Source organism: Bos indicus, chromosome 15 (assembly GCF_029378745.1).
Source record: "Bos indicus isolate NIAB-ARS_2022 breed Sahiwal x Tharparkar chromosome 15, NIAB-ARS_B.indTharparkar_mat_pri_1.0, whole genome shotgun sequence".
NCBI lineage: Eukaryota > Metazoa > Chordata > Mammalia > Artiodactyla > Bovidae > Bos > Bos indicus.
This window is the reverse complement of record NC_091774.1, coordinates 35,093,344-35,121,060: the sequence shown is the minus strand read 5'-3', so window position 1 is coordinate 35,121,060 and position 27,717 is coordinate 35,093,344. Positions and strand designations below refer to the sequence as shown.

At 48.9% G+C, this 27,717-nt stretch overlaps 1 protein-coding gene across 2 annotated transcripts in view; it reads right to left on the bottom strand.

Annotated features, from left to right (window-relative positions):
• Positions 1 to 635: 635 nt before the first annotated feature.
• The window catches only part of SERGEF (secretion regulating guanine nucleotide exchange factor), a 248,168-nt gene continuing 221,086 nt past the window's right edge, over positions 636 to 27,717 (bottom strand). Inside the window, exons 11-12 of one of the 2 annotated variants that reach the window (XM_070803581.1) lie at positions 3,216 to 3,320; positions 636 to 1,001 (exon numbers count right to left, since the gene is read on the bottom strand). In XM_070803581.1, coding sequence (XP_070659682.1) covers positions 655 to 1,001; positions 3,216 to 3,320 — 452 coding nt within the window. In that variant the 3' untranslated portion in view covers positions 636 to 654. The remainder of the gene's footprint in view (positions 1,002 to 3,215; positions 3,321 to 27,717) is intronic. The other variant, XM_019975581.2, reaches the window with a different exon arrangement.

The following is a 27,717-nucleotide window of genomic DNA, read 5'->3' as shown; positions in this document are numbered from 1 at the left end:
GTTCTTGATGCTGCTTTCCCTTAAGTTCCCCCCCACCCCGCCTCCCACCGGGTGCTGGTCCCTCACCCAGAAATACAGCTTGGCAACTACAGTCACACAGACTGGCTGCAGAGTCCTGCCTGGTTCAGAGGAAGACTGACCTTGGGAGTTTCATTGGTTCTAAAGATTCCCTTGTCTGTCCCAGGGGTCTCTTTGGCCTGGTCTTTCCAGAAGTCTTGTCTCTTCCTCCACTTACTCATCTACACTTCCTCCACTCCCACTCTAGAGCCCTCTCCCTTGGTCCCAGTCACCAAGGGAAGAACTCCATCCTGTCCAAGTATTCAGTCACCGGATCAGAGTACATGGAACCAGGGTACCTTGAACCAGCAGACTGCATGCTCTGGATGCTGAGAATGAAACCCCAGAGCTGTACTTTCTGTCCCCACCAGTCAGGGACAGGCTGGAGACTTCCTGCTGCTTCCTATGTCCTTGGGTAAAGACTTCACATGCACTGGGTAGAAATGATGTCTGTTTCTAGAGCCCAGACACCAGGCAGGCAGCCACCCATCATTCTGGTCTTGTCGGTCCACCCACAGCGCCTCCTGAATCCCTCTCAGGATTGCTGCAACCTGACAAAGCAATTCTCCAGGGACACGTTAGGTGGGTAAGGTCACTTTATTCAAGGGTCTCTGCCACAAGCCCCCCATTTCTGAACCTGTCAGATTGGGCTTGGGGAGAAGTTTCTGCATGCCTTTCCTTCTGGTTTCTTTCTTGCTCCATAGCTTCTTGAGATCTGGCTTCCTTGGTGGCATCTGGGGAAGGACTGGTGACACTGGGGTGCTGGCCCAGGGCAGGGAGGGCTGGCAGCTGGCAAAGGGCCAGGGAGTGGCCAGCCCCGCAGCCCACATGGAGTCCCAAGAAGAAACGTAGGCCTGGCACGGGCTTCGGGGCCCAGACGTCAGCTTCGGTGCCGTCCCCGCACATGCCATGCTCGTTCCAGCCCCAGGAGTGACACACACCACCTGAGACAGGGAGAGAGAGAGAAACAGACTGTTGTAGCTGTGGTTCTGGGGAACAGGCCCAAAACATTCCCCCTGGGGGTGCGGTATCCCCGAGGACCCCACGTTACACCTGAGGAAACCAAAGCTCAGCCACACCTCAGGGCCTGCCTGCCCTCCTGGCTTCCTCCCCTGCTCCCCAAGGCTGCTTTACTTCACTCCCACCCACCCGCCACCTTCCTGTCTCAAACCTGGCTCTCCTCCGCGGCCCCTCCCTTTCCCTCCCCCTACAGGCACCTCTCTCTCTCTCTCTCTCTCTCTCTCTCACTCACACACACACACACACAAACTCCTAGACCTGCCAATTCTGCCTCTGAAAGTCTCTCCAATCCTTCCCCACCACTCCGTCTCCTGATCCCAACCCCATTTTCTCTCATCTGGGTCACACCAACAGCCAACTAACCAGGCTGCTCACCATCCACTCTGATCTTCAAGGAGCATCAGGATAATCTCTGACAACGGCAGATCTAACCAGGTCACTCCCCTGCTTCAACCCTTCACTGACTTCCCACTGCCCTTAAAGCCCTTCTGGCCAGTGAGGCAGAGTGGTCTGGCTCTGGACCAGCCTGCGGGGCTCCCCTTTCACACTCTCCCCCACCCCATTGCATGCCAGAACCCCTGCTTCCTTCAGCTTCTAAAACATGCCCTGTGGGGCTGACCTTTCTCTCCAAGTCCCGGCTTTGCTGGGCTTTACATCCCCCTCATCCTTCAGATTCTGTTTAGATCATGCTCAGAGGCCGGATTCCCCAGCACCCAGTCACCCTGGATTCCTGTCATCGCCCTTGTACTTTTCCCTGTGGGGGTGGATAGATGGTCTGGGTGCTGATGGGTTTATTCTCCACTCCTCTCAAGACTGTCTGCCCTACAGTAAGGGAGGAACATGAATGTTCTGTTCACTGCCCTATCTCAGTTGTGGCTCAACAAGGTTCACTGAATTGATCAACAATTAAAGAACTCAGACTCCTACAGCCAATCTCTGAGCCAGCATTTGAGCGCATGTCTCTCCGACAGCCCACGAGGCTCCCACCCCATCACAGCACCTCTTCCTAGGTTTTGGACCCTTTCCTGGAATCTAACTAAACTCGCTCACATTTTTCTGTGGTTGTTAAAAAAAAATTTTTTTTTTTCTGGATATAAAAGTAATATATCTTTGTGGTAAAAGCGAGGGGGGTGTGTAGAGAAAAATATGGATAGGTGTAAAGAAAAGCAGACTCCTAGAATCTTGTCCACTACAATGAATATTTTAACTATTTTATTTTACTTTTTTTGGCTCTACAATACAGCATGTGGGATCTTAACTCCCCAACCAGGAATTGACCCATGCCTCCTGCATCTTAACCACTGGACCGCCAGTGAATATTCCCACTACGAATATTTTCAATCTCTCTTTCAAATCTTCAATTTGTGAAACCTGTAAATATTTGTGTACATATCATCTTGCTTTCCTGCCTTAATAACATAAACATTTCTCCATAGAATTACAGATTATTCAAAAAGTAAATTAAAAATAAATTGTTTGAAATTTTGAAAACACTCTATGCAGAAAAGTACAAATAATTTAACAGAAAGACATGTTCCCCAATCAGATTTAGAACATAAGTTAACATTTTACCATATTTGTTTCAACCTTTAAAAAAATAAATCAATTATAAAGATACCATTTAAGACCCACCTCTCATCCTTGGCCCTCCTTCCAGGAAGTAACCACTATTTGAAGTTGGTGTACATTGCCTGCATGCTTGTTTTATATTTTTCTACATATATGTGTCCTTAAATACTATGTAATATTTTTAGTTTGTTTTAAAGATTTACACAAGTAGTGTCACTCAAATATATCTTTTGTTGTAACTTGCTCTTTATACCATTGTTTTTGAAATCTATCTGAGCTGATAGTTACAGATTTAGTTCATTTATTTCAACTGTGCATAGTATTTTATTATGCATAAATCATATTTTACTCACCCATTTCCCTTCTGATGGACAGTTCTTTAATGACTGATGATTATTGCTGCTATTTTATTACACAAGATATAATTTACAACAATCCTATTACTATTGTTGCTACTATAAATAGCATTGCAGTGAACATCCTGGAACACGTGTCCTTATACAAATTGGTGTTTGTGCACACTGATCCCTAGAAGTGTGAGTGTGGTGGAATCACACGTTTGCATTTACCAGGCATGGCCAAGGGCTTCCCAGGCGGCTCAGTGGTAAAGTATCCACCTGCCAATGCAGGAGCCACTGGAGACATGGGCTTGATCCTTGGGTCGGGAAGATCCCCTGGAGGAGGAAATGGCAACCCACTTCAGTATTCTTGTCAGGATAATCCCATAGACAGAGGAGCCTGGTGGCCTACACTTCCGTGGGGGTGGCAAAGAGTCAGACACGACTGAACACACACGCAGGTACTGCCAAACCGCTCTTCACCACGGCTGCAGCCTCATCGTTTATAGTCCCATCGGCAGTGGGTATGAACTTGTTTCCTTCTATCTTTGCCGTTACATTCTTTCGATTCTTATTAAATACATGTAATTATTTTGCAATTTTGACTACTAGTGAGATGAAGCATCTCTGTATACTACCCCTAAATTGCTTCTCCTACGTATTGTGTGTTTACATTCTTTCATTCTTTGCCTGTTTTTGGTTGCTTGCCTTTTCTTTCTTCCTAATTTGTAAGTGTTCTTTGTGTATTCTTTTGTTTACATAATCCTTTGTTATAAGCATCATGTCTTCCCCCAGAAGTCTGTGGTGTCTCTTCACTTTGTTTATGGTGTCTTTTGTTATAAAGATTATTTAAAATGACTGCCTAGTTATGCCCATTATGGAGATTAAACAGTTTCCTTAACCTGCATTTTATTATGAGGTTTGTTTCTAATTTTTCATTATTTTGTATAACATTTCTATGAACATCTTTTGTACATGAATCTTTGCCTACATTTCTAATTATTTTCTCAAATTAAGATTCTTAGAATGGGAATTTCTGGTCAAATGGCGTGGACATTTTTGAGATTCCTGAGTATTGCTTTGAGTACTGCCAGAATACTTTTCACAAAGGCCACTCAAATATAACTACAGCAATCTGTGCGAATCTCTATAGCACTCCAGTATTGTCAGTGGGTATTCATTATTATAATATTTAAAAATCCTTTCTAATTTGAAGGCAAAGATTATTATTTTTTTATTTTCATTATTTTTATTGTACTTTTCTCATTCCCACTGAAACTGAAAGAGAATTCTTATTTTTCTCAGATATCTGTATTTCCTCTTTAGTGTATTGTCTGCTTTACAGGTTTTCCCTGTTTTGCACAGAAAAGTTTAAGTGTTGAGACCCAAAAGCCAGATGGCCTAGGTTCAAATCCTAACTCCTCCATGTATTACCTGTGATCCTGGGTGAGTTACTTAGCTTCTCTGAGCCTCAGTCTCCTCATCTGTTAAATGGGGATAATAATAGTATCTTTTTCATAAAGTTTATACATACTTATTCATTTACACTGTTTCCACTGTTTCCCCATCTATTTGCCATGAAGTGATGAGACCAGATGCCATGATCTTATTTTTCTGAATATTGAGCTTTAAGCCAACCTTTTTGCTCTCTTCTTTCACTTTCATCAAGAGACTTTTTAGTTCCTCTTCACTTTCTGCCAGGGCTTCCCTGGTGGCTCAGATGGTAAAGCATCTGCCTGCAATGCAGGAGACCCGGGTTCGATTCCTGGGTCAGGAAGATCCCCTAGAGAAGGAAATGGCAATCCACTCCAGCACTCTTGCCTGGAAAATCCCATGGACGAAGGAGCCTGATAGGCTACAGTCCATGGGGTCGCAAAGAGTCGGACACGACTGAGCGACTTCACTTCACTTTCTGCCATAAGGGTGGTGTCATATGCATATCTGAGGTTATTGATATTTCTCCCGGCAATCTTGATTCCAGCTTCTGCTTCTTCCAGCCCAGTGTTTCTCATGATGTACTTAAGTTAAATAAGCAGGGTGACAATATACAGCCTTGACGTACTCCTTTTCCTATTTGGAACCAGTCTGTTGTTCCATGTCCAGTTCTAACTGTTGCTTCCTGACCTGCATACAGGTTTCTCAAGAGACAGGTCAGATGGTCTGTTATTCCCATCTCTTTCAGAATTTTCCACAGTTTATAGTGATCCACATAGTCAAAGGCTTCGGCAATAGTCAATAAAGCAGAAATAGATGTTTTTCTGGAACTCTTGTCAGACTTTTTTTTGGGGGGCTCCAAAATCACTGCAACTGGTGATTGCACTCATGAAATTAAAAGACACTTACTCCTTGGAAGAAAGTTATGACCACCCTAGATAGCATATTAAAAAGCAGAGACATTACTTTGCCAACAAAGGTCCGTCTAGTCAAGGCTATGGTTTTTCCTGTGGTCATGTATGGATGTGAGAGTTGGACTGTGAAGAAAGCTGAGTGCCGAAGAATTGATGCTTCTGAACTGTGGTGTTGGAGAAGACTCTTGAGAGTCCCTTGGACTGCAAGGAGATCCAACCAGTCCATTCTGAAGGAGATCAGCCCTGGGATTTCTTTGGAAGGAATGATGCTAAAGCTGAAACTCCAGTACTTTGGCCAACTCATGCGAAGAGTTGACTCATTGGAAAAGACCCTGATGCTAGGAGGGATTGGGGGCAGGAGGAGAAGGGGACGACAGAGGATGAGATAGCTGGATGGCATCACTGACTCAATGGACGTGAGTCTGAGTGAACTCCGGGAGTTGGTGATGGACAGGGAGGCCTCGTGTGCTGTGGTTCATGGGGTTGCAAAGAGTCGGACACGACTGAGCAACTGAACTGAACTGATTCATTTACAAGCATTAAACAAATAAGTATATATATAAAATACATAGTACTGCAGTCCTAGCTTATGTGCAGGGGACACTTTTCAAGACCCTCAGTGAATGCCTGACACCGTGGATGGTACCAAATCCTGTACTGGTTCTTCCTATAATAATGGGCATGTAGCATGTACTGCATGGATGGGCTGGACAAAGGGTTGATTTACATCCTGGGCAGGATGGAGCAGGACAGAGCAAGTTTTCATTACACTACTCGGAATGGCATGCAATTCAAAACTTGTGAGTTGTTTACTGCTGGAATTTTCCATTTAATATTGACTGACCATGGTTGACAGTGGGCAACTGAAACCACAGAAAGCAAAATTGTGGCTGAGGGGGCACTACTGCACTAAATAAATGCTTGCCATTATTGTTCTCAAGAGCCTTACTAAGATTATTTTAAGAGTATTAATTCTGTGCATATGTGGCAGAAATATTTTTCCTCAGTTTTATTTAAAATTTTGCTTTGGGTGTTTTGATGTAAAACATAAATTTTGTGGTTCTACATAGTACCATTTCTTGCTCTTTTATCTAATCATTTCTCCCATTGCTGTAAGAATTGGAAGCCCATCCCCGTCCAGATGAGTAAATACTTTTGATTTTTTTTTTTCAATCATCTGAGTTTGTAATTATCTTTACATTTCACTCATTAGCCACTGAAAAATCTGTTTTGTGGACCACTCTTTCACAGAGGGAGCCTGGCTGGCCTGGGATTGCCCTTCTCCTTCCTTTTCCCTGGGAGGGAGGCAGGCATTAGCCAAAAGCTTGGGCTTGGGGAAACACAGATGTCTGCCTGTTTGGCCCGTGAGTGAGGAAATGCACACAGAGAGGATGAGCCCCAGGCCACAAGTCCTGCAGTTCAGCAGGCGCTTCAGCCAGGCCGATCTCAGGCACAAGGTGGACAGTGGGACAGGCTTGGGACCTGCGGGCTTCATTCGGCACCTGCTGCAGGCTTCATGCCCAGCCCTGGTGAGCGGCACCAGCTGACGGTCAGCAGGAATGGGGGTGGGAGGAAGGCAGCGCTGACCTAGCAGCAGGACATGGCACAATGGGCAGCTGGCAGGCCCCTCTCCTCCTGCCAAAGGAAACGCTCTGAGGAAGCCACGTGCGGGGCTGGGGTAGCCCACTGGGTTGAAAAGCCTGGCACAGGCTCAGATATAGCTTCTTCCGGCCCTCCCAAAGAGGCTGGCATGAGGGTAGGTGCTTTATATTCTTTATCTCACTTTATTCCAGCAATCCTGTAGGGCAGTCATGCTTCATAGATTATTCTCATTTTAGAGATTATGAAACTGAGGCTCTAGAACCCAGGAGGTGTGGCTCCAGAATCTATGCTAAACTCTGCACATTCTATATCAGGGCTTGCCGAATTTATTCCGTAAAGGCAGACAGGAAATATTTCAGGTTCGATGGTCTCATACGGTCTCTGTTGCATATTCTTATTCTTTATTACAAGACTTTAAAAATCATTCTTAGTTTGCGAGGCCATACAAAACAGACCATGAATTAGATCTGGCCCATGGCTTGTAACCCACCAGCCCCTGGTACATATATAACACATACTATGGATGACTGTGGACTATGCTACGCTTGCCCTGGTTCTCACATCACCACACAGCTGTGTGACAATGCCAAGTCTGTCCCCACCTCCCTCACGGGGCTCCTAGGAGGAGGCCCACATGTGCTGATATACAGTAACGCCCTGGTACCCTGCCTGACACATGGTGACAGCTCACACCCACGTGAGAAGGAGGAAAAGGCAAGGAAGGCCATGCAGGTGGGAAACCCTCCCTGCAGATGGGGAGGCTGAGGGTGGAATGACAAGTCAGGGGTTCCCCAACACTGCAAAGAAACCTCCTGTAGAAAAAGACCAGGCTGCTGAACTTGGAGAGTGAAAGATGGGCTGCCCTGTAATAGAAGGGCTCACCCAAGACATGTTTAGGTTCTGAGCTCCTCCAGCATTTTAGATGTTTCACACACACATCCGCCTCCCACCCTCACTGACGGCCACCTATTCAGGGGCACAGTGAAGACGGGAGGGCCCTCTGGACTCAGCAAGGTGCTACTGTTCTCATATAGAGGTAGGAGCCCATGACAAGTCTCCTCCTAAGCTAAATGGCATACGGGACACCCAGTTTTCAAAACAAGTGCATTCACGATGATTCCTGGAGTTACACAGGGATCTCTGCAGTGTGTCTGGCACTCGCCAAGCTCTCGAGGACACTGAGATCCCACCTGATTGATCCAGAGTTGCTCCACTAGACCTGGGACACCTGTCTGAGCCTTTGGGTATCAATCACTTCAGTCATGTCCAACTCTTTGCGACCCTATGGACCAACCATAGCCTGCCAGGCTCCTCTGTCCATGGGATTCTCCAGGCAAGAATACTGGAGTGGGTTGCCATGCCCTCCTCCTAGGGATCTTCCCAACCCAGGGATCGAACCCTGCAACTCCTGCATTCCAGGTGGATTCTTTACCACTGAGTCACCGGGGAAGCTCCGAGCCTTGGGTAGAGAGCTCATAGATACAGAAGGATTCCTCAACCTCTAGAGTTCAGTGCCCTGCCTGTGGAGCTCAGTGAAGCTGATTCAGGCTGTAACAAGTGACAAAGCTTAGGGCCCACCACACTTGCATTAGCCTAAGAGCCCTGCAGGCAACAGAATCTTGGGGTGGGACGGTCCCTGGCACAGGTTGGACACAGCACCTCAATCTGTTCAGGTCTGTGGCACCTGCCTGAGCTCCTTGGCAACCTGGGTCCTCACAGGGCCTTATGGTGCTGGGACTGCAGCCCAGCACTAGGAAGGGGGCAGCTTTTCTGTGGGAGCATACTTGCCTACAAGAGGCAAGCACCTGAGCATGTGTGGCAGAAACCCTTGGTTGTCCCTGAACCACAGAATGGAGGCTACATTTCCCAACTTCTTGTACAGTGGAGCGTGGCCAATGAGTTGTTCATTGTTCAGTTGCTAAGCCGTGTCCGACTCTTTGCGACCCCATGGCTTCCCTGTCCTTCACTGTCTCCTGGAGTTTGCTCAACTCATGTCCATTGAGTCAGTGATGCCATCCAACCATCTCACCCTCTGTTGTCCCCTTCTCCTCCTGCCCTCAATCTTTCCCAGCATCAGGGTCTCTTCTAAGGAGTCAGTTCTTCACATCAGGTGACCAAAGTATTGGAGCTCTGGCTTCAGGATCAGTATTGGAGCTTCAGCTTCCAATGAATATTCAGGGTTGATTTCCTTTAGGATTGATTGGCTTGATCTCCTTACCATCCAAGGGACTCTCAAGAGTCTTCTCCAGTGCCACAGTTCAAAAGCATCAATTTGTTGGTGCTCAGCCTTCTTGATGGTCCAACTCTCACATTCGTACATGACTACTGGAAAAACCATAGCATTGTTGATATAGACCTTTGTCGGCAAAGTGATGCCTCTGCTTTCTAAAATGCTGTCTAGGTTGGTCATAGCTTTCCTCTCAAGGAGCAAGTATTTTTTAATTTTATTTGCAGTCACTGTTTAATTCGCAGTTACTGTTCAAAGTGATTTGGGAGCCCAAGAGAATAAAATTTGCCACTGTTTCCACTTCTTCCCATCTATTTGCCATGAAGTGATAGGACTGGATGCCATGATCTTAGTTTTTTGAAGCAAGCTGAAATGTTCTGTATTAAAGAACTCTTCTTCAAAGACAGGTGGCATGTGCCCCTTGCCCCTTTCTTCTTTGTCCCTTCCTCCATCCTGTCACTGGAAATGTGGATGTGATGGCTGGAGCTCTAGCTGCCTCCTCTGACCATGAAGATGCAGGCTACAACCTAGGGATGGTGTTTCTCAGTTTCATATAAATGTTACCTTAATTCTCACAGCAACCCTCTGAAGTGTTCTTGCCTCCATTTTATAGATGAGGTAACTAAGCTCAGAGAGGTAAAAGAACTTGCCCATGGTCACGTGGCCATTCTAGCCAGGACTAGAATCCAGGACTCCTGAGTCTCAGGGTCCTTCAGTATTTCCAAAATGGTAATAAAGTCACTGAATACTTAGTGTACGCCAGGCCCATGATAACCACTTTATATGTATTAATTCACTGAATCCCCACAGCAAACCTAGCACACCTGGTGAGAAGTGGACCTAAATTCCAACCCAGCCAAAAGGACTCCAGAATCTCTTTTGTCAATATGTCATCCTCTCTAGCAAAAGCCCTGCTCCTCAGGTAATGAAGAAAGGTTCAAAGTCATGGCCCAACTGGACAGGGACAAGGTCAGTGATGGGAGGCAAGAGCTGTAGCAGGTGAGAGGAGGAGCACGCTATAGAAGAGCAGGATCCTCCCCGAGCCCTCACGAGCACTGGGGATGAGGCTGCGGCAGCTGCAGAAGACCCTGCTTCCTTCTGCCACTGCCCACCCCAGCACATCTTGGGGATGGGGAAAGAGGAGGTAGAGACGGTGCAAAAAGTCAGGCCGCCAATGGTTCACCTTGTCTGCTGCCTCTCAGAGGCCACACATGGACCTTGGGCCTCAGGCAGAGCTGCTCTTCTGCAACACCAGGCAGAGACAGAGACAGATAAAGAGAGACAGGAGGGGCGAGGTCTGAGCACCTCACGGAGAGGAAGGCTCTGGATTCAGGAAGGCGGTAGATGTCAGTGTGCATGGAGCTGGCCTCAGGGCCGGGCAAGTTTCAGAGAAATGTCTGAGTGTCCAGTCGCCCAAGTTTATAGGTATCTCACCATTTGGGCCGTAACTGGTGGTCCCTAGGTCCTGCTGTGAGCAAGGAATTCAGGCTTCCTGATGTGTTTGGGGTCTAGGTGGCAACCTCAGGACAGAAAGATGAGATTCAGGGCCAGAGTCTATCTTGCCTGGACAATTACAACAGCTGGTTTCTGGGTGGGGGAAGTTAGGCTGAAACACAGTGTGGACTAGGTCCTCTTGCGGACAATTTCCTGTCTCCCCACCATCTACAAGGGACCTCTTAACTGACTCTGACGGCAGCCTGTCCCTCCTGGCTGCATCAGCGCTCTTTCCTCTGTTCCAGCCCCACAGGCTTGCCACTGCTCCCTGAGTTCACCCAGATCTTTCACACAGTCATGATTCTGCTCAGATGAGTCCATTTATTTCATTGTGTGGACACCTGTACTGGACACAAGACCCCGAAGAGGAAAATTCAGTTTCTGCCCTGGAGCTCCCAGGCCATTAGGGTAGACAACCATGTGCGTGCGTGCTCAGCAGCTTCCGTCGCGTCTGACTCTGTGTGACTCCATGGACTATAGCCTTTGAGGCTCCCCTGTCCATGGAATTCTCCAGGCAAGAATACTGCAGAGGGTTGCCATTTCCTTCTCCAGGGAATCTTTCTGGCTCAGGGACTGAACCTGAGTCTCCTACGTCTCCTGCATTGACAGGCAGGTTCTTTACCACTAGTGTCGCCACGCTGCTGCTGCTGCTGCTAAGTCACGTCAGTCGTGTCCGACTCTGTGCGACCCCATGGATAGCCTCCCAGCAGGCTCCTCTGGCCACAGGATTCTCTAGGCGAGATGCCATTTCCTTCTCTGGTGCCGCCATGGGGAAAGACAATTATGGGGACCAGTGGCATGTACAAGGGGGCTGGCACGACAGTGTCTACTGTGGTATTGTTTGTAATTGTGAAAGACTTTAAGGGAAACCCCAAAATACCCATCACAAAGGAATATGCAAAGAAACTATGATGTGACCCTACCATTTGAACCACATATGGGTCAAGTATATTGAATAATATTACGAATTATTTTAATAATTGAATAATATTATGAATAATATCAAGTAATATTGAATAATATTATGAATTATTTATAATTGAATAATATTATGAATAATATCAAGTAATATTGAATAATATTATGAATTATTTATAATTGAATAATATTATGAATAATATCAAATAATATTGAATAATATTATGAATAATATTGAATAATATTATGTCTTGAATAATACACAGCTATTTAAAATAATGAGGTAGCACTCTGTGGCCTGACATGGGACAATACCTTGGACATTTTTAAGAGAAGATAGGATACAGAACAATATAGAGGAATTATGACTTAATTTATGCAAAGCCACTATATATTTTTGTATGTATAGATTCTGAAGAATGCAGAATGAAGAATGCATCCCAAACTGAGAACACACAGTCTCTGAGGAAGAGAGGGAGACACGGGGAAGGATGACTGATATTTTCTCCTTTGTGTGTTCATATATTTTAAAAACCAATAATATAGGATGATGATAAAAAAAGCAACAGTATTTCTAAGGGACAGAAGTAGCAGAGGGGAGAATTATATGCTCTGTTGTGGACACGAGGCAGGTGTCACTGAAAGTTTCAGGAATTATTTTTGAGCTGGGTTTTGAAGGATGAATAAGAGTTCACCCATCTTAAGTAGAAGGTACTCACTAAGATTTGCCTACTTGGAGTGACCTTCACTGATTTTGCTGGCATCTTTTTGGCTGCAGGAGTACATTTTGACCCAGTGTAGGGCTGGGTCCTCCTGCGCTGTTGGAAGGCTGTTAATCTCACTTCCGCTGAGTTCTTAAGGTGCCCAGAGCTCTCTAAGCACACACACCACACTCTTTCTGGATCTAGAGGTGTTTCTATTTGTAACTGCCTCACTGATCTGTGAGCTGGGATGAGAGCCAGGCCTGGGGAGCGGGTCACACTTGTCAATCAGCCTCAGGTATGTGGTATGGGCAACTCAGGATGGAGCTACTGAGTGAAAGTGGATACATCTGGGCCGTTCCCCTGCCACAGTCTTTCTGAACCCCCTGCTCTGTCTGGAGAGCAGCAGAGCTGGAGCACACACCTAACACTGAGATCTAGTGCCATCAACACCAGTCCTGTGCCTGGATCCTTATCTTTATCTCTCTATCTGTGGCCAGAGCCACCTCCTGGCCACTGGCCTCAAGAACAGAGAGCCATGGCCACAGTGCCCAGAGAGGGGCTGCTCCTCCACCAGAACAGCCTAGAGAGTGGCTGCGAGGACAACGGTCCCACTGGGCCAGTCTGAGGGAAGAGGCACTCTCAGTGCAGGACATGTCTAATAATGAGTCCATTTGTCCCTCTCTGGGGCCACTGATGCCCTCAAGGCAGGATCTGAGGCAGCAGGAGGAAGCAAGCTCCCAAAATCAGGAGCGGGGAGGGCCTGCTGGCCCACAGTGTTACTCTGGAGATGCTTTTGTGACTGCAGCCTAATTTGCTAAGTAGAAGCTGACTGGCCTGGGGTCCTTTCCAGACAAGGATCCATGATAGCACTGAGAACGGGGTGAGAGGAAGAGGTAGGGTTTGGGACTGAAGGCGAGCAGGCCAGAGAGGAGGTTGTGGCTGTCCACCAGGTAGGAACAATGAAGGATTTAGGAAGGTAATGTTTAAAGGACATCGAGGATCTCACCAGCCAATCACTCTGTATGGGTGCTCCTGCAAGGGTCCTAACTGCTCTCTCTGCTGCCCCTATTGTATTCTCTACACAAAAACTGAGAGAGGCTGTTCAAACCTGGCAGGAAGTCAGCACGGCACTGCAGATCCTCCATTGCCTCTTCATTGACTCAGATAAATAACAGCTGGTGTCCAGCTTCTTCCTGGACCTCAGCTTCTATCAAGTTCCACCTTGCTGACATCACCACAGCTACAATGACTGACTCTCTTCCTGTTCCTCAAACAGCGCTGGCCTCTGGGCCTTTGCTGTCCTCACTGTCTGGAATGCTCTTGCCCTGATGTCCACAGGTTCACTCCCTCATGTTGTCAAGTATTTGTTCAAATGCCACCTTATCTGGGCTTCCCAGGTGGTGCTAGTGATAAAGAACCTGCCGACCAACGCAGGAGATATAAGAGATGTGGGTTTGATCCCAGGGTCGGGAAGATTCCCTGGAGTGGGGCATGGCAACTCCAGTTGCCTTCCCTGACAACTCTGTATGAAATAGCCATCTACACCCCTCCCCATCTCTTGTCTCCTCACTTGCTTTATTTTTCTTTGTATTTTTAACTTGTTATTTACAATCTCTCTCCTGACCAGAACACAAGCCCTCTGAGAGCAGGACTCTTTGTTTGCTGCTATTTCCACACCTGAAACAATACTCACAGGACACTAGCACTCATACCTGTTGTTTGAATGAATGGACACTCGAATGGATGAATGGCTGGCAAGAGCAAGGAGCTGTTGGATCTTTCCCAGAGGCTAAAAGAGCCCACAGACGTGGGGAGGAGATGCCACACGCAGGTCGATTTCCGCTTACCATCAGGAAGAACACTGTAAGGACTGCCCTGGAGAGGGGCAGGTCGCCTGTGCCAGAGGTTCTGAGCCTCCAGCTGGTGATGGCATTCCTATGGTGGGCAGAGTCTGAGATGACACAGCGCAGAAGTCCTTCTAAGTCTGGAGAACTTGCGTGGTGGTGTGGGTGGATTTGGATGTGAATGAGAGAAAGAGAGAGAGAGGAGGAAGGTGGAAGTAGAAGAGCCAAGGAGGGGGACACATGCCCTGGGCCTGAGGCTGGCTTCCTCGGACCTGACAGAGGAATGGCCTTGGTTCAGATGATAAATAAAAATGGGTTGAATGGATGGGGTTTGCCCTCAGAGGTTTCAATCTGAGGCTGCAAGGCTGGGGCTGTTCTAGCACCTCTGTTAGAATCTGATCGCTTAAAATGTTGTTCAGTTCTCCCTGTTGATCTCTCTCCCTTTACATAAGAGGAAGCAGGCCGAGAGTGGGGCAGTGTCACGCCAAAGGTCCCCACCTGCATGCCTTCTACTGCTATGTCCCCCTCTGCATCTCTGCAGGCATCACATTTGATGGTGAAAACAGCCCAGTGAGGAAGGGGTGAGAAGAGAGGGAAAGCCAAGTCTGAGAAGGTTCAGAAACAGCCAGGCTGAGAGAGACGGAGGCCAGCTGTATGAATCCTACCTCCCAACACACATCCAGGGGTAAGGAGGTGCTGCGGCTCGTGGCAGCCTGGGTCACCTGCGGAAAGAGCGTGCTGCGGCACGCTGGCCCCACTGGGTGACTATTCTTAGATCTAGGGAGCTAGGAGCGATGGATTTAGAACTTACGAGGTGGAAACGTGTTGGCCTGTTTTATAAACAACCAAACTCCTCCCCATAGACTGCCTTTCTGAATTCTGTGTTCTCCGTCAGAACTGCGAGCTTTCTGGGCTTCTTGGCTGCACTTGGAGAAGGAACAGAAAAGACAGCTCGCCTTCTCAAGGGTCTGCCAGGACCCCAAGTGCAGCCAAGGGCTGTGCGCAACCCACTCACTGAATAGAGCCGCCCTAGGAAGGAGGTATTTTGATCACACTCTATGGAAGAAGAAACAGAGGCTGGGAGAGATCCCAGATCAGCATGCCCTGGGAGGGCAAGGCTGTGAGTGAGGAGGCCCAGGGTGGAGTCTGGTGCTGCCAGCAGGGGTCTGCCCTGGAGATGGAGTGGTAAGGCCACAGCATGGTGCCTGTGGGGTTTAATCCCTTTCAGTGTTTGCATATCCTGTCCTCCAGACTTCTCCACTGCAGGTAATAGGGAAAGACTGAATGCGGGAGGAGAAGGGGACGACAGAGGATGAGATGGTTGAATGGCATCACCGACTCAATGGACATGAGTTTGAGTCAACTCTGGGAGTTGGTGATGGACAGGGAGGCCTGGTATGCTGTAGTCCATGGGGTTGCAAAGAGTCGGACACAACTGAGCAACTGAACTGAACTGAATTCAGATAACCTAGCAGCCTGTCCCACAGCCCCTCCTCTTGGTAGGTCCCAAGTTGTCATCACCCCTCCTAGAAGTTTGGTCCCCAGAGCTGGCGGAGGGCTCTATCTAGACGCACACTTGGTTCCCAGGGGCTGCCTGCATCAGTGCAGCCTGAGGCCACAATAGCTGTGTTGGAGTCCAAGTCAGCTGACTCTCCCCACAGCCCACTTCCACCCCAATACTGTTTCCGCAGAAGCTTCTATACAAACACTGGCCTCGGTGCTGGTGTTCGGACCTGACTGGGAATTTCAAGATGTCTCCATCAAAAGCACTTTCCTAAGTGAACACAGCCACTTCTGAGGGGCACCAGCAGAGGGGCACAGTGCAGCACTGAGGCCTGGAGCCTGGTCACAGCAGAGCCTCCTGACACTGTGCTCCCCACGCCTGTTTGGGAACCCCAGGGTTCAGAAGAGGAGCCAGGGCACTAGTGCATTAGCGAGGGTGGGAGGAAGAAGGTCTGTTCTTGAATCCAGCAGCAGGTCCAGAAGGAACCACACGCAGGTTCGGAGGTTCGGGCACTAGAGTCCATTGAGAAGCCACTGGATGACACAAACCTGACCAGGAGTTCTCCTTATGCTTTCCAGTCACTTCATAAATACTTACTGAGTGTCCACTCTGGGTGGGGAGCTGTGCCCGGGTCAGCCTGATCCGTTTGGTCCACAACGACCAGGCTCCCACACGGGTGGGGTGCTCCTCCCACGGTGACAGTGCCGGGAGCTGGGTGCCTTGGAGAGGGTACACCCAGAAAGGCAGCGGTCAGTTCTTCAAAGGGACCACAGTCCCTTGGGAATAGGGTTTGTCTCTTATTGATCTCTTTTTATTCCAGATGGTAAAATTTTCTTGAATTTCATGACATTAAAAAAAAATTATAGTACAATATAGGAAGCAACTAAGGGATTAATACTTTCAATTTACATTAGTACACTTTTTTCCTTTTTTAAAAAATGTTATTTAAAAAAAAAAAAATGTTATTTTTTAGAGCAGTTTTAGGTTTACAGAAAAACTGGAAGAAAGTATACGGTTCCCTGCCCCGACACTCACAGCCTGCCCACTGTCAACATTCCCTACTTGAGCAATACATTTGTCACAGTCAACAAACCTACACTGACGCATCATTATGACCCAAAGCCCACCGTGCACATTTAGGGGTCACTCTTGCTGCTGTACATTCTATGTGTGCTAAAGTTGCTCCAGTCATGTCCAACTCTTTGTGAGCCTATGGACTGTAGCCCACCAGGCTCTTTTATCTATGGGATTCTCCAGGCAGGGATACTGGAGTGGGTTGCCATTTATATTCTATGGATTTGAACAAATGTATAGACGGCTATCCACCATTATTATTTAATTGTCCTAAAATTCTGAGCTCCACTTATTTCCCTCTGGTTTTATCTACCAGAGATGAATGAATGAGTGAGTGGATGAAGAGTTATAGAGTGTCCATAAGGTTCAAGCTCAGTTCTAGCGGGAGGGGCATAGCAGAGAACAAGGCCCAAGGTTCCGGTACTCAAAGGGCTTACGTTCCAACAGGGGACCAACAGGCAAGCAGACAGGCAACTCTTCAGCACGTGGCAGGTGACATGAGTTATGTGGAAACCAAAATAGAGTGATAGAATTAGAAGGACAGGTTGTAAGAAGTCTTTCCAATAAGGTGGCCTCTGAGCTATGACCTGAAAGATGAGGAGCCAGCCATACAGTCACCTGGAGGAAGGGGTTTCCAGGAAAGGCCCAAAGCCAGAGGGAGTTTTGCTGGTTCCAGGAACAGGCAGGAGGCCGGTGGGGTCCGGGGAGGAGAGCCAGGGGAGAGGCAGGCCTCTGAGTGATGGGGAGGCAGGGCCATGTGGAGGCGGGGGAGAGGGCCGGAGTGTGCAGCAGGTGGGCTGAGAAGCCACTGGAGGGTTTAAGAAGGGGGTGATCAGCTCTGACTCACATCTGAAAGGGCCGCTTGGTGACGGGCAAACAAGGAGGGGGACAGGTCAGGAGGCTGCTGCAGTGCTGGGGATCAAGCTGGGCAGGACCGGGTGGTGCTCGGAGAGGGCTGGCAGCAGTGGGGACGGAGGAGCAGACGGATTCACAATCTATTTCAGAAGCAGGGTGTGTAGGACCTGCTGATGGAACTTCATAGGGAAAGAGTGAAAGAAGGGATCAAGAGGGACTTCCTGAACAACGGGCAAAGAGCGTGCTTATTAAGGTGAGGCAGCCTGCGGGGAGTGGTCAGCCTGAGGACCATGTCCGGAGTTCTGTTTTAGACATTTTAAGATAGAAGGACTTTTAAGAAATGAGTGAGTGACCTGAGTGAGAAGTGGGAAACCATGGGAATAACAAAAGGCAGGGGCTATGAGATGTGGGAATAACTAAAGTCAGGAGCTACCAGGTAAGTTTATGACGCGATGGGGCCCAGATGGTGCCTTTATCACTCTGAATTCTAGCTTTCTGAATGATGCGCACGACTGGGATGTATGCATGCTGCTGCTAAGTCACTTCAGTCGTGTCCAACTCTGTGCGACCCCATAGACGGCAGCCCACCAGGCTCCCCCATCCCTGGGATTCTCTAGGCAAGAACACTGGAATGGGTTGCCATTTCTTTCTCCAATGCATGAAAGTGAAAAGTGAAAGTGAAGTCGCTCAGTCATGCCCGACTGTTAGCGACCCAATGGACTGCAGCCCACCAGGCTCCTCCATCCATGGGATTTTCCAGGCAAGAGTACTGGAGTGGGGTGCCATTGCCTTTTCCGGTATGCATGCTACATGGGCTAATATATAGATTTTTTCCGTGGACATCCCTACTTGATAAAAAACACATTACATTGGAAACAAAACTACCACTTCGGATAATTATAACCCACCAGCCCAAGTTCTCCCACTGGTCCCATGGGAAGCGGCATTCTTCGCTCAAGTCTGTGAGCAGCCAGGCTGCTGGGCTGGGATGCACAGGCCTGGGGTTCTCCCGGGGCCAGGAGTCAGCAGAAGCAGCATTCCCAGAGGATGCAGGGCTGGCACGGGAATGCTGCAGCCCTGCTGCCAAACTCTCCTTGGGATGCCTTCTAACTCCCAGGAAGTGTGGGGCCACCCAGAAGTGAGGGCCTCGGGGCAGGCAGCTCCGTGGCCCTGAGAAGAAACAAAACTGCATCCAAGGAAGACCGGCGAGTCCGAGGCTGTGTTCACGTCCCCAGAAGGGGCTACTCAGCCTCCTGTGGTCTCAGTCCCAGATGACAGACTCCCCTCTCAGATAACAGGAGTGGAGGCTCTAAGGCTGAAGCCAGGTACAGGGTGCTAGTCCTCCTGGCTCAGAAGAAAACCAGGAGTCTGGCTCTTGGCCTCTGAGGTTGCACACCGTCTGGTCCCCAGGTCCCTCCCTCATGCCCACTGCTGCTACTCTGGTCCTCACTCACTCCTCTCCAGCCACACTGGCCTCCTTGCTATTCCTCCAACTGCACAGGCATGCTTCCTGCATTAGCGTTCACACTGGCGGTTCCTTGTGTCTGGAACATTCCTTCTTAGATATCCACAAGGTTCTTCCTCTCCCTCCTTTCACTTGGCTCTTAGTTCAAACGTCACCTTCTCGGAGGGCATTCTCTGACCACTCAACCACCCTTCCACCCCTCACAATTGCACGCACGTCGTGTGTGCGTGTGTGCTAAGTCGCTTCAGTTATGTCCAACTCTTTGCGACCCTATGGACCAACCATAGCCTGCCAGGCTCCTCTGTCCATGGGATTCTTCAGGCAAGAATACTGGAGTGAGTTGCCATTTCCTCCTCCAGGGGATCTTTCTGACCCAGGAATTGAACCCACATCTCTTACACCTTCTGCACTGGCAGGCCTACAGCATTATGAGGAGGGAAAACTAAATGAGCCCCCTAGTATGTCCCCGCCACCCCCCCCACCCCCACCATATACCTGTCTTCCCACTGGAATGGACAACTTCAAGAGAGCAAAAATTTCATTTTGTTCAACTGCAGCATCCCCAGCACTTAGAACAGTGACAGGTACATAAAAGGTGCTCAGTGAACATCTAGGAATTCATTCTAGGAATGAATGGGTGTCACCTGCCCCAGGAGGAACTCATTTCCTTGAGGAGAAGCCAACTCTGAGAGCTGGGCAGGCCATCCACAGGGGCCATCAGTCCAAAGGATCTGCAGTGGGTATGTGTAGAGGGGCAGTCGGGGAAGCCCATGTCGAAGGCACCTGCAGTTTGAAGGGCACTGGGGCCCCCACTGTAGGGGCAGGGAAACACTACAGCTAAAGACTGGGCAGACTCCATCTCCAGCTCTAGGAGCACTATGGCCTGGCACAGTCCAACTCAGCTCTTTGCAGGAGCACCAGGACTCACCCAGCTGCCTGCAGGCCGACCCTCCCCTTCCTGAGACAAGGAGAGGCCAGCTGCAGAGTAAACATCCAAGTCCTCCCTCACTGACCAGAGACTCTGAAAGCAATTGTTGCTCACTGGCTATGGAGCCTGCCAGACTTGGACTTGGTCTTGCCTCTGTCACCTACTGTGTGTGTCTGAGCTTCAGTTTCTTTGTCTGTAAATAAGGACAATCATCTTTCTTTTACTTTTTTTTTTGAATGAACAGGTAACATGCCCAGCAGAGAGTCCATCACACGATATGTGCCTAGATGGCGCTCGCTCCCATCCACATGTCTCCATCCACTGATGGGACAGCCCCATGCCTCTTGCCCAGAATCCATTCCTACCCCTCCCTGGTCTGCTCTATCTTGCTGCCAGCTGTGGGTAAGCTTGGGAGAATCCCCCAGGACGGGGGCACACGACAGAAGCACGCCATCCATTCTTCCTCCTTCCTCCTTTCTGCCAGACTCCTTGCGTGGAACAAGTAGATTAGATCTCACACAAGTTCTCGCCGAGGGTTCAGATGAGTGTTTGAGGTGTCCTGACGAGCACAAACCGTGAAGCATTGCCACAGAAACCATTCTGTTACTCTCTGCTGTGTCATTTGTTTTCTGGCTGAGCTGCAGTGGTGGTGCGGGGGGAAGGGCAGCGGATGCCGCACCGGGGGTTACAGTCCCCACAGGGGCCTCTGCTCCCACAGGGCTGTACGGCCCAAGGGAACACCCCGCTTCTCCTTGGATCTGACTTTCCTCAATTCCAAGAAGCAGGCCACTGTTTCTCAAAGCATGGCCTGATGACCATCTGCACTTGTAAACAGTCAGAGTCCTGGCACCCACCTCAGACCAACTGTCAGAGTCTCCCGTGGAGGCTGTGATACACACCAGAGTTTGAGAGCCACTGGTGGAGAAGTCAGATTAGTTAAGATGTTTTCAGCCTTCCAGTGGGTAAAAGATAACACTGAAGCTACTCTGGTTGGAGCAGGGGTGAGTGGCTCAGAGCCAACACAGCCTCCCGGTACCCTCAACTGGCTCCAAGGAATCCTAGGTTTTCCCAGAGCACAGTTTGAAAATCACTGGACCAGATGATTTCCAGTGCCTTCCCTAGACGGGGAGTCAAATATTCATTTACCAATATTTATTAGATGTCTTTTGCTTTCTTTATCCCAAGTCTTAGTTTGAAGTCATAGCTCTGCTACTTACTAGATGTGTGATCTTGAGCAAATTACTTTCTCTCCCCGGGGCTCAAATTTCTCATTTGCATTGGGAAAATAATACTTGTTTTCCCTACCTCACAGGACTCTTATAATGATCAAATAATCAAATGAGAACACCTATGAAAGAGTGGTTTGTTACTTGGAAGAGACTCTATAGATGCCAACAACTAGTGTTAGTAGCCTACCTGAAATCTGCAGAACTAAATTAAGTCCTTCCAGGCCCCTATGGACTGTTACTTTCCTACTCTTTGCAGCTAAACTTGCAGAAAATGTTACAGGGTATAGGGGACTATTGATCTAAAAGCTTCCATTAAAAAAAAAAACCAGCAACAAATATGGCTCAGTTTGTTACCTTCTAAATAGAACATTTCTATATTACCCAAATTTTCTTCAATGATCATATAAACAATTTGAAAAACTAACATTGTTGAAAATATTGTCTGAAATACACAGTTCTTTCCAAAAAACTCTTTTTAAAAATCTGATTCTTTAAAATGATTTCAAATGAGGCACCTCAGAGCAAGGGCAAATGCCAGTCCGGGCAGGGCTGCAGCATGGCCCTATAGGAGGAGCACGGGGTGGCTCTGCCACCAACTCAGCTCACGATCTTGGGTGAGTCACCACCTCTCAAAGGGCCTCTGTTTCCCCACCTATTAACCGAAGGCAGCAGCTTTACGGATCTCCAAGGGCCCTGCCAGCTCTGATGGTTAGCGTTTTAGGACAATGGTGTGGAGCTTCCAGCATCCCCAGGCAGTCCTCCACAGCACGGCAGCACCTGCAGTTTTGCTGAGCTCGACATGGCTCAGGGAGACTGCCCCTGCTGAAAACAATGTCTCTCTCCCCAGTCACTAAATCGGAATCTCAGACTTTCCAAAGCACCCTCAGCCCTCCTGCAAACCCAAAGAAGGAAGATGAGGGAGTGAGCGTGTAGAGGAGAGAGGGGGCTCACCTAAGAGCTGCACCTTTGGAGGTGATGGGGTCCCAGGAAGAACTACAGACCCAGAGAGGCTTCATCTGGTGGGAAGACCACCAGAGCTGGCGTCAGAGGATAGGACTGCGCCCGTCCTCCAGCGCTCCCTGGTGTGTGCTTTGGGACCAGCCACTCCCTGCTACCAAGCTTCAGGATCTCCACCACAACCTGGGCTACTACAGAGGACAAACCCAGTGCTATGATGAGGCTCGCGTGAGAGTGAATGGAAACTTCTTGTATATTGTAAAGCTATACATTAGTTACCAGCAACACCATATATTGTGCCCAAAGATTGAGAGGGAACGACTCTACTGGTCCTTTAAGAAACCCACAGCCCTGGGGAGTATAAGTCCTGGGCCTCAGGACAGGTGGGTATGGGACCCGAATGGCAAATTATTTCACTTTGTGAGCTGAGCTACACAGGAAAGACTCTTGGCCTGGCCTGGTTCCAGTCCGATGGAGACCAGGCAGTACTGAAACTGAAAACAGTCAATAGGAGCACAGAGCCCATCAATGTGGACAGTTCTCTATTCCCAGCATTCATGTGTTCACCCAGTTAACATCCCTCTTATATCAACTTCAGAGACAGTATTACTTGGGTGCCTTGGGTGCGCAAGGAAGGAAGAGGAGGGAATGAGCAAAGATGAATAAGATAGTCCCCATTTTTAAGGAATTTCCAGTCTCTTAATTAATAACATTTCCTGAGCTCTTACTATATACCAGGAACCCCGCTGTACAACTTCCATGATCTCATTTCACACCCATAATACCCCAACAGGGTGGGAATGTTCGGGATTCCTATTTTACCTCTAAAGAAGCTGAGGCTTAGGCTCGCTGGAAAACTAAGTGATGCAGCCAGGACTCGAACCAAAGTTAGTCCATCTCCAGATCCTCAGTTCTAACCACTATGGTCCATGGCCTCTGTGTTGCTGGGGACCTTAAACAACCTACCTTCCTCTGTGGGTCTCAATTCCCTCTATGAACGTAGAGGATCAGTGATTCCAGTGGGCACACACCATACTGCAAATGACTACAAACCAGGACAGAATGCAAGATATATCCACCTGACATGAGGTGTGGAGATTAGTTCTCCAACCTCAGGAGAGGAAGGGGTACGACATAATCTGGGTGAAATGAGGCCAAAGGCTGGGCTTTTGTCAAATAGGGCTCAAACCAGCAGGTTTCAGAGAGGCACCTCCACCAACCTCAATTTTCCCATCACACTGAACTGCCTACCGCATCCCCTACTCCAGCCACCTGCCCAGGGAGGCCTCTGTCACATAGTCCCCCTACGTTCCCCTAGCTCCCCTTACTTTTCTCCTCCAGGATTTATCTTCTGATCCTGCAGCTTTCCCCAGGAGACTATAACAGACATTCAAATTCTATTGCATCAAGAAGACATCACATCAATGGAACAGCCTTTTCCTTTAAGACCCTGGTCCTCGGTGCAAGGCTCCCTGTCTTCCCAATTTGCTCGATCTCTAACGGAGAAAGAGCAGTGGCCCTTCTCCATCTGAATCGTTCACAGCAGCAGATGCCGGTAAGGTTGCCTGGAGAGTCTGGAAATGCCATGTTGCCATGGTAACAGTAGACCAAGCTTTGGGATGCTTTATCCCCAGTGAGCTGCCCTGGCAGTGCTACTCCAGGCTGCTGGTGGAATCTTCCTTGAGGGACGACAATAACAACAAAATCCCATTAATGGACCAAAAACTGCTTTGCTGGTGCCGAGTTTCAGCTCCTGCAAACACACTTGTGGGCTACTTCCCCAGTCCCTCAACTGTAAAAAGAGGCCAGGCCCTGGCTGTCTGCACTGTGGCTTGCTCAAAGGGTAATATGGTTTTCAACTGGCTCAGCCAACAAAGCAGGCCCTTCCCCATTCCAGCCTCCAAATTACCACTTCTCTTGTTTGATGCTACCAGCCAAAGTTCTGCCGGTGTGGACCCTGGCAATTAGCACAGCATCCACATTTGTTGGGGAATTAAGAGGCACTGATTAGCCTAATTCCATGCCATTTACAGGCAGCCAGTGTCAGCCTGAGATTGGCTTTTCCAAATGGCAGCCCAGAGGGAGGCATGATCATGGCTTGGGTTTGAAATGGAAGCAAGGGCCTGGTAGGCCAGTCGGTGACCCAGGAAGAAGGCAGGATTCACCTTTGAGCCCAAGAATGTATCAGCCATTGCCAACCCTAGACCTACCCACTGAAAAGGAACTGAAGCCCAGAAGCTATTTCCAAACTGAGGTCATGCCTATTTCCAAGCCAATCTTGTCTGGAAAGGGAATCCATTTCCCTTGAATAGCATCCCTGCTGACTCCTGCTGGGAACGCCCAGCCATAGGACCAGTGAGCCCTAAACTAGGGGCTCCTGGAGCTAGAGGCCTAACTCTAGCCATCTGGGCAGGACCCTGACACCCTGCCTAGACTCTCCTGCCATCCCACCGCCTGAGCCTTTTATCTGAACCTTTTATGTATCCCCAGGTTGCTCTCTGACTGGAGCCTCTTAGAATTTGAATGCCTGGTGGTGATTACCTTAAGATGCCCCTGTCGGACCCATTACACTCCTACTGGAGGACCTCTCAATGGGCCCTCCAGCATACTGACATTCCCAGGCTCACACAGGCCCCTACACCTAGACTGAGCCCGATCCCCACCTAGCAGGAGCTAACTCCACAGCTAATATGAGTCCCCTGGGTCTCTACCCTCTTCTGCCAGTTTGCTCATACACTGAATAAAGGGGTCATAACCACATGGAACTAGCTAACTGAACACACGCCCACAGACCCTGGGGAACTTCCAAAATCTTCAAGACAATATACAAGCATCAAGGCCTTGGCCACTGAACTTCCAATACAAACTCTAGCTGCTTGAAAACAGGGACTTAACCAGGTCTTTCTAGTCATTCATAAAACACTTATTAGTTTTATTTGGTAGATGCCACCAGGAATATAGAATGAACTGTTTGTGGCATCTGCCATCAAATCTAGGGGATCAGCAGAGACTTCCAAGCAGAAAAAGAACGTTAGAGGAGAGGAGAGGAAGGGCATTCCAAGGAGGAAGCACAGGGCAAACAAAGGCCCAGCTGAGAAGGCAGATGGAGCCTGTAGATCTAATGGTGGTAGTTAAGCTTGGAAGAAGTGTAAAAAGAAGTGGAAGGAAGTAAATTTGGGGTAATAGGTAGGGGGGAAATACAATCCTCAAAATGCTTGACTAAAGATATGGACCTCAGGAACTTCCCTGGTGGTCCAGTGGTTAAGACTCCCTGCTCCAAATGCAGGGGGCATGGATTCACTCCCTGGTAGGAAGATCCCACATGCTGCATAGTCAAAAGAAGAAAGAAGATGTGGACTTTATTCAGGAGCTTTCAGGCAAGAGAGTAGCAGAATCAGAACCTGCTGACTGGATGAGAAGGTAAAGACCTGGAGAGGGTTGGCCTCTACTGGCTCTGATCCCGTGTCTTCCTGGTGGAGGTCCTTCTGCCACAGTGTACATCAGACTGGGGCCCCTAGGTAGGGAGGAAACCCTGGTTTCCACCGGTCTCATTTTCTTCTCTGTCTGGTGGCTCAGATGGCAAAGAATCCACCTGCAATGCAGGAGAGACAGATTCAATTCCTGGGTCGGAAAGATCCTCTGGAGAAGGGAACAGCAACCCACTCCAGTATTTTTGCCTGGAGAATTCCATGGACAGAGGAGTCTGGCGGGCTACCATCCATGGGGTTACAAAAAGTCAGACATGACTGAGTAACTAACACTTTCCTGCAGGTACCACCAGTGCCCCAAGCTCTTGGGGACAAGTGTCCTCGGGTGGAAGGCAAGAGCCATCTCTTCAGAGACTGCTCTGGTGAGTAGGCCTCCCACCTCGCTCCACCCTCAGCCTGCGCTCTCTGGTCTCTGCCTGTGTTCCTGCACCCTCCTTCCCTCTCTCTCTCCTAGGCCAGGCCAAATGCTAGCCTAGCCTTCAAGGCTCAGCTCAAGTCTCCTTCCTCAAGAAAGTCTACAACAACCATTCCTTCACCGAGCACTTAGAATGGAAGTTTCAAAGCAGGAAGGGAATGAAGTGATCATAGGCCCAGACGTCTCAACTACACAGAAGAGGAAACCTGGGTCTGGAGAAGGGAAGAACTTGCCCAAGACAGAAGAAGAGCTATTAACAGATTCTCTGGGCAGCTTCCTGTGACCTTCACACTTCTGCTTTGTGTCTCCCATACCCGTCACAGATTGTGAGACTGTCTGTGGAGACGATGACTTCCACATCTTTGCAACCTTCTCAGTGCTGAGCACAGAGTCCTCGATTGCAGGGAGCTTGGGAAATAGAATTCTCAGTAGCTGAAGGCTCTCAAAGGCAACAGGTCTGTGGGAAAGCAAGACACGGGTGAAGAAGGAAAAAACCCTCCTTCCAGCAACTCTCCACTGCTTCTGGGATACAAGCCAAGCTCAGCCACTGGATTGGGGGAGGGAACAGAGATGATGCATTCAAGGGGACTTTTATATCCGAAAGAGATTTCTGCATCCAGTGCCAGGGTTCTAGCCCAGAGCTTCCCGGGAAAGCAGCTTCCAGAGGCTGGCAGAAGGGTTCATGCTGAGGTCAGCTTCCAGCCTGGGGCACTGGGGATGTTGGTAGCAACAGCTGAGGTAAGACTTCTCTTTTAAAGCTGAGTCTTCAGATTTTTAGAGAAAAAGAACCCTTCAAGATGACCCACTCCAATTCCTGAATTTTTAGAACAGGGTAACTGAGGTCTTGGTAAGGAAAGGGATTTGATCAGGTCATACAACTCATCAAGGGTCACAGCGAGGACACGGTCCAGGGCTCTGAAGCCCAACCCAGGGCTCTCTGCAAAGCACCTTTTTTCAGTGGGGCCCCACATGGATGTAGAAGGAGGGCACCTGATGGAATTAATGGCCACCGGTAAGTTCTACATGTTTTTTTAAATGTCAAAACTCAGTTACTGAATCACTGACAGGTGATGCGGATGTAAAGAAAAGTACTGGGTTTGACTAAGCCTCCAACTGAAGAAGCCTCCTGCTTGAGATTACAGAGCTAGGAAATGTGGAAACAAAGTCAAAGACACCCTGGTCCTGAAGTCCTTCCTTTTTCCACTGGCTCACACTGCCACAGATACTGTCTCTGTGCTCAGAAGTGAGGGAGAGAGACAGGATAGACGGACATCTGAGAGGTCCGACAAAGCGTTCCGTTAGACACACGCTTCCAGGTGAGCCCCGTGCTGGGCGCGGGGGACACAGAGAAGAAACGATACCCAGGAGTGCAGAGACTAGGAGGTGACTTCCAGGAAGATTCTAAATGAGCAGCCATCGTGATTGAAAGAGAAACAAACCCTGTCCTTTAAATTCTGAAGCAAGAATAAGGCTGACGCACAGGGATGGTGTGACGGCATGCTGGCGGGTCCTGCCTGGGGATGCATGTCCCCTGGCCACGGTCGTCACCCTCCTCGCAGAGCCCAGCACGGGGTGAGACCCGCACGGGGACACCACAGGAAGGCACGCGGGGCAGAGCTGCTGGGCTGGCGCATGGGTGAGGGAGGTTCCTCCCCGGCAGGGAGTCGAGACGCAGCTCCAG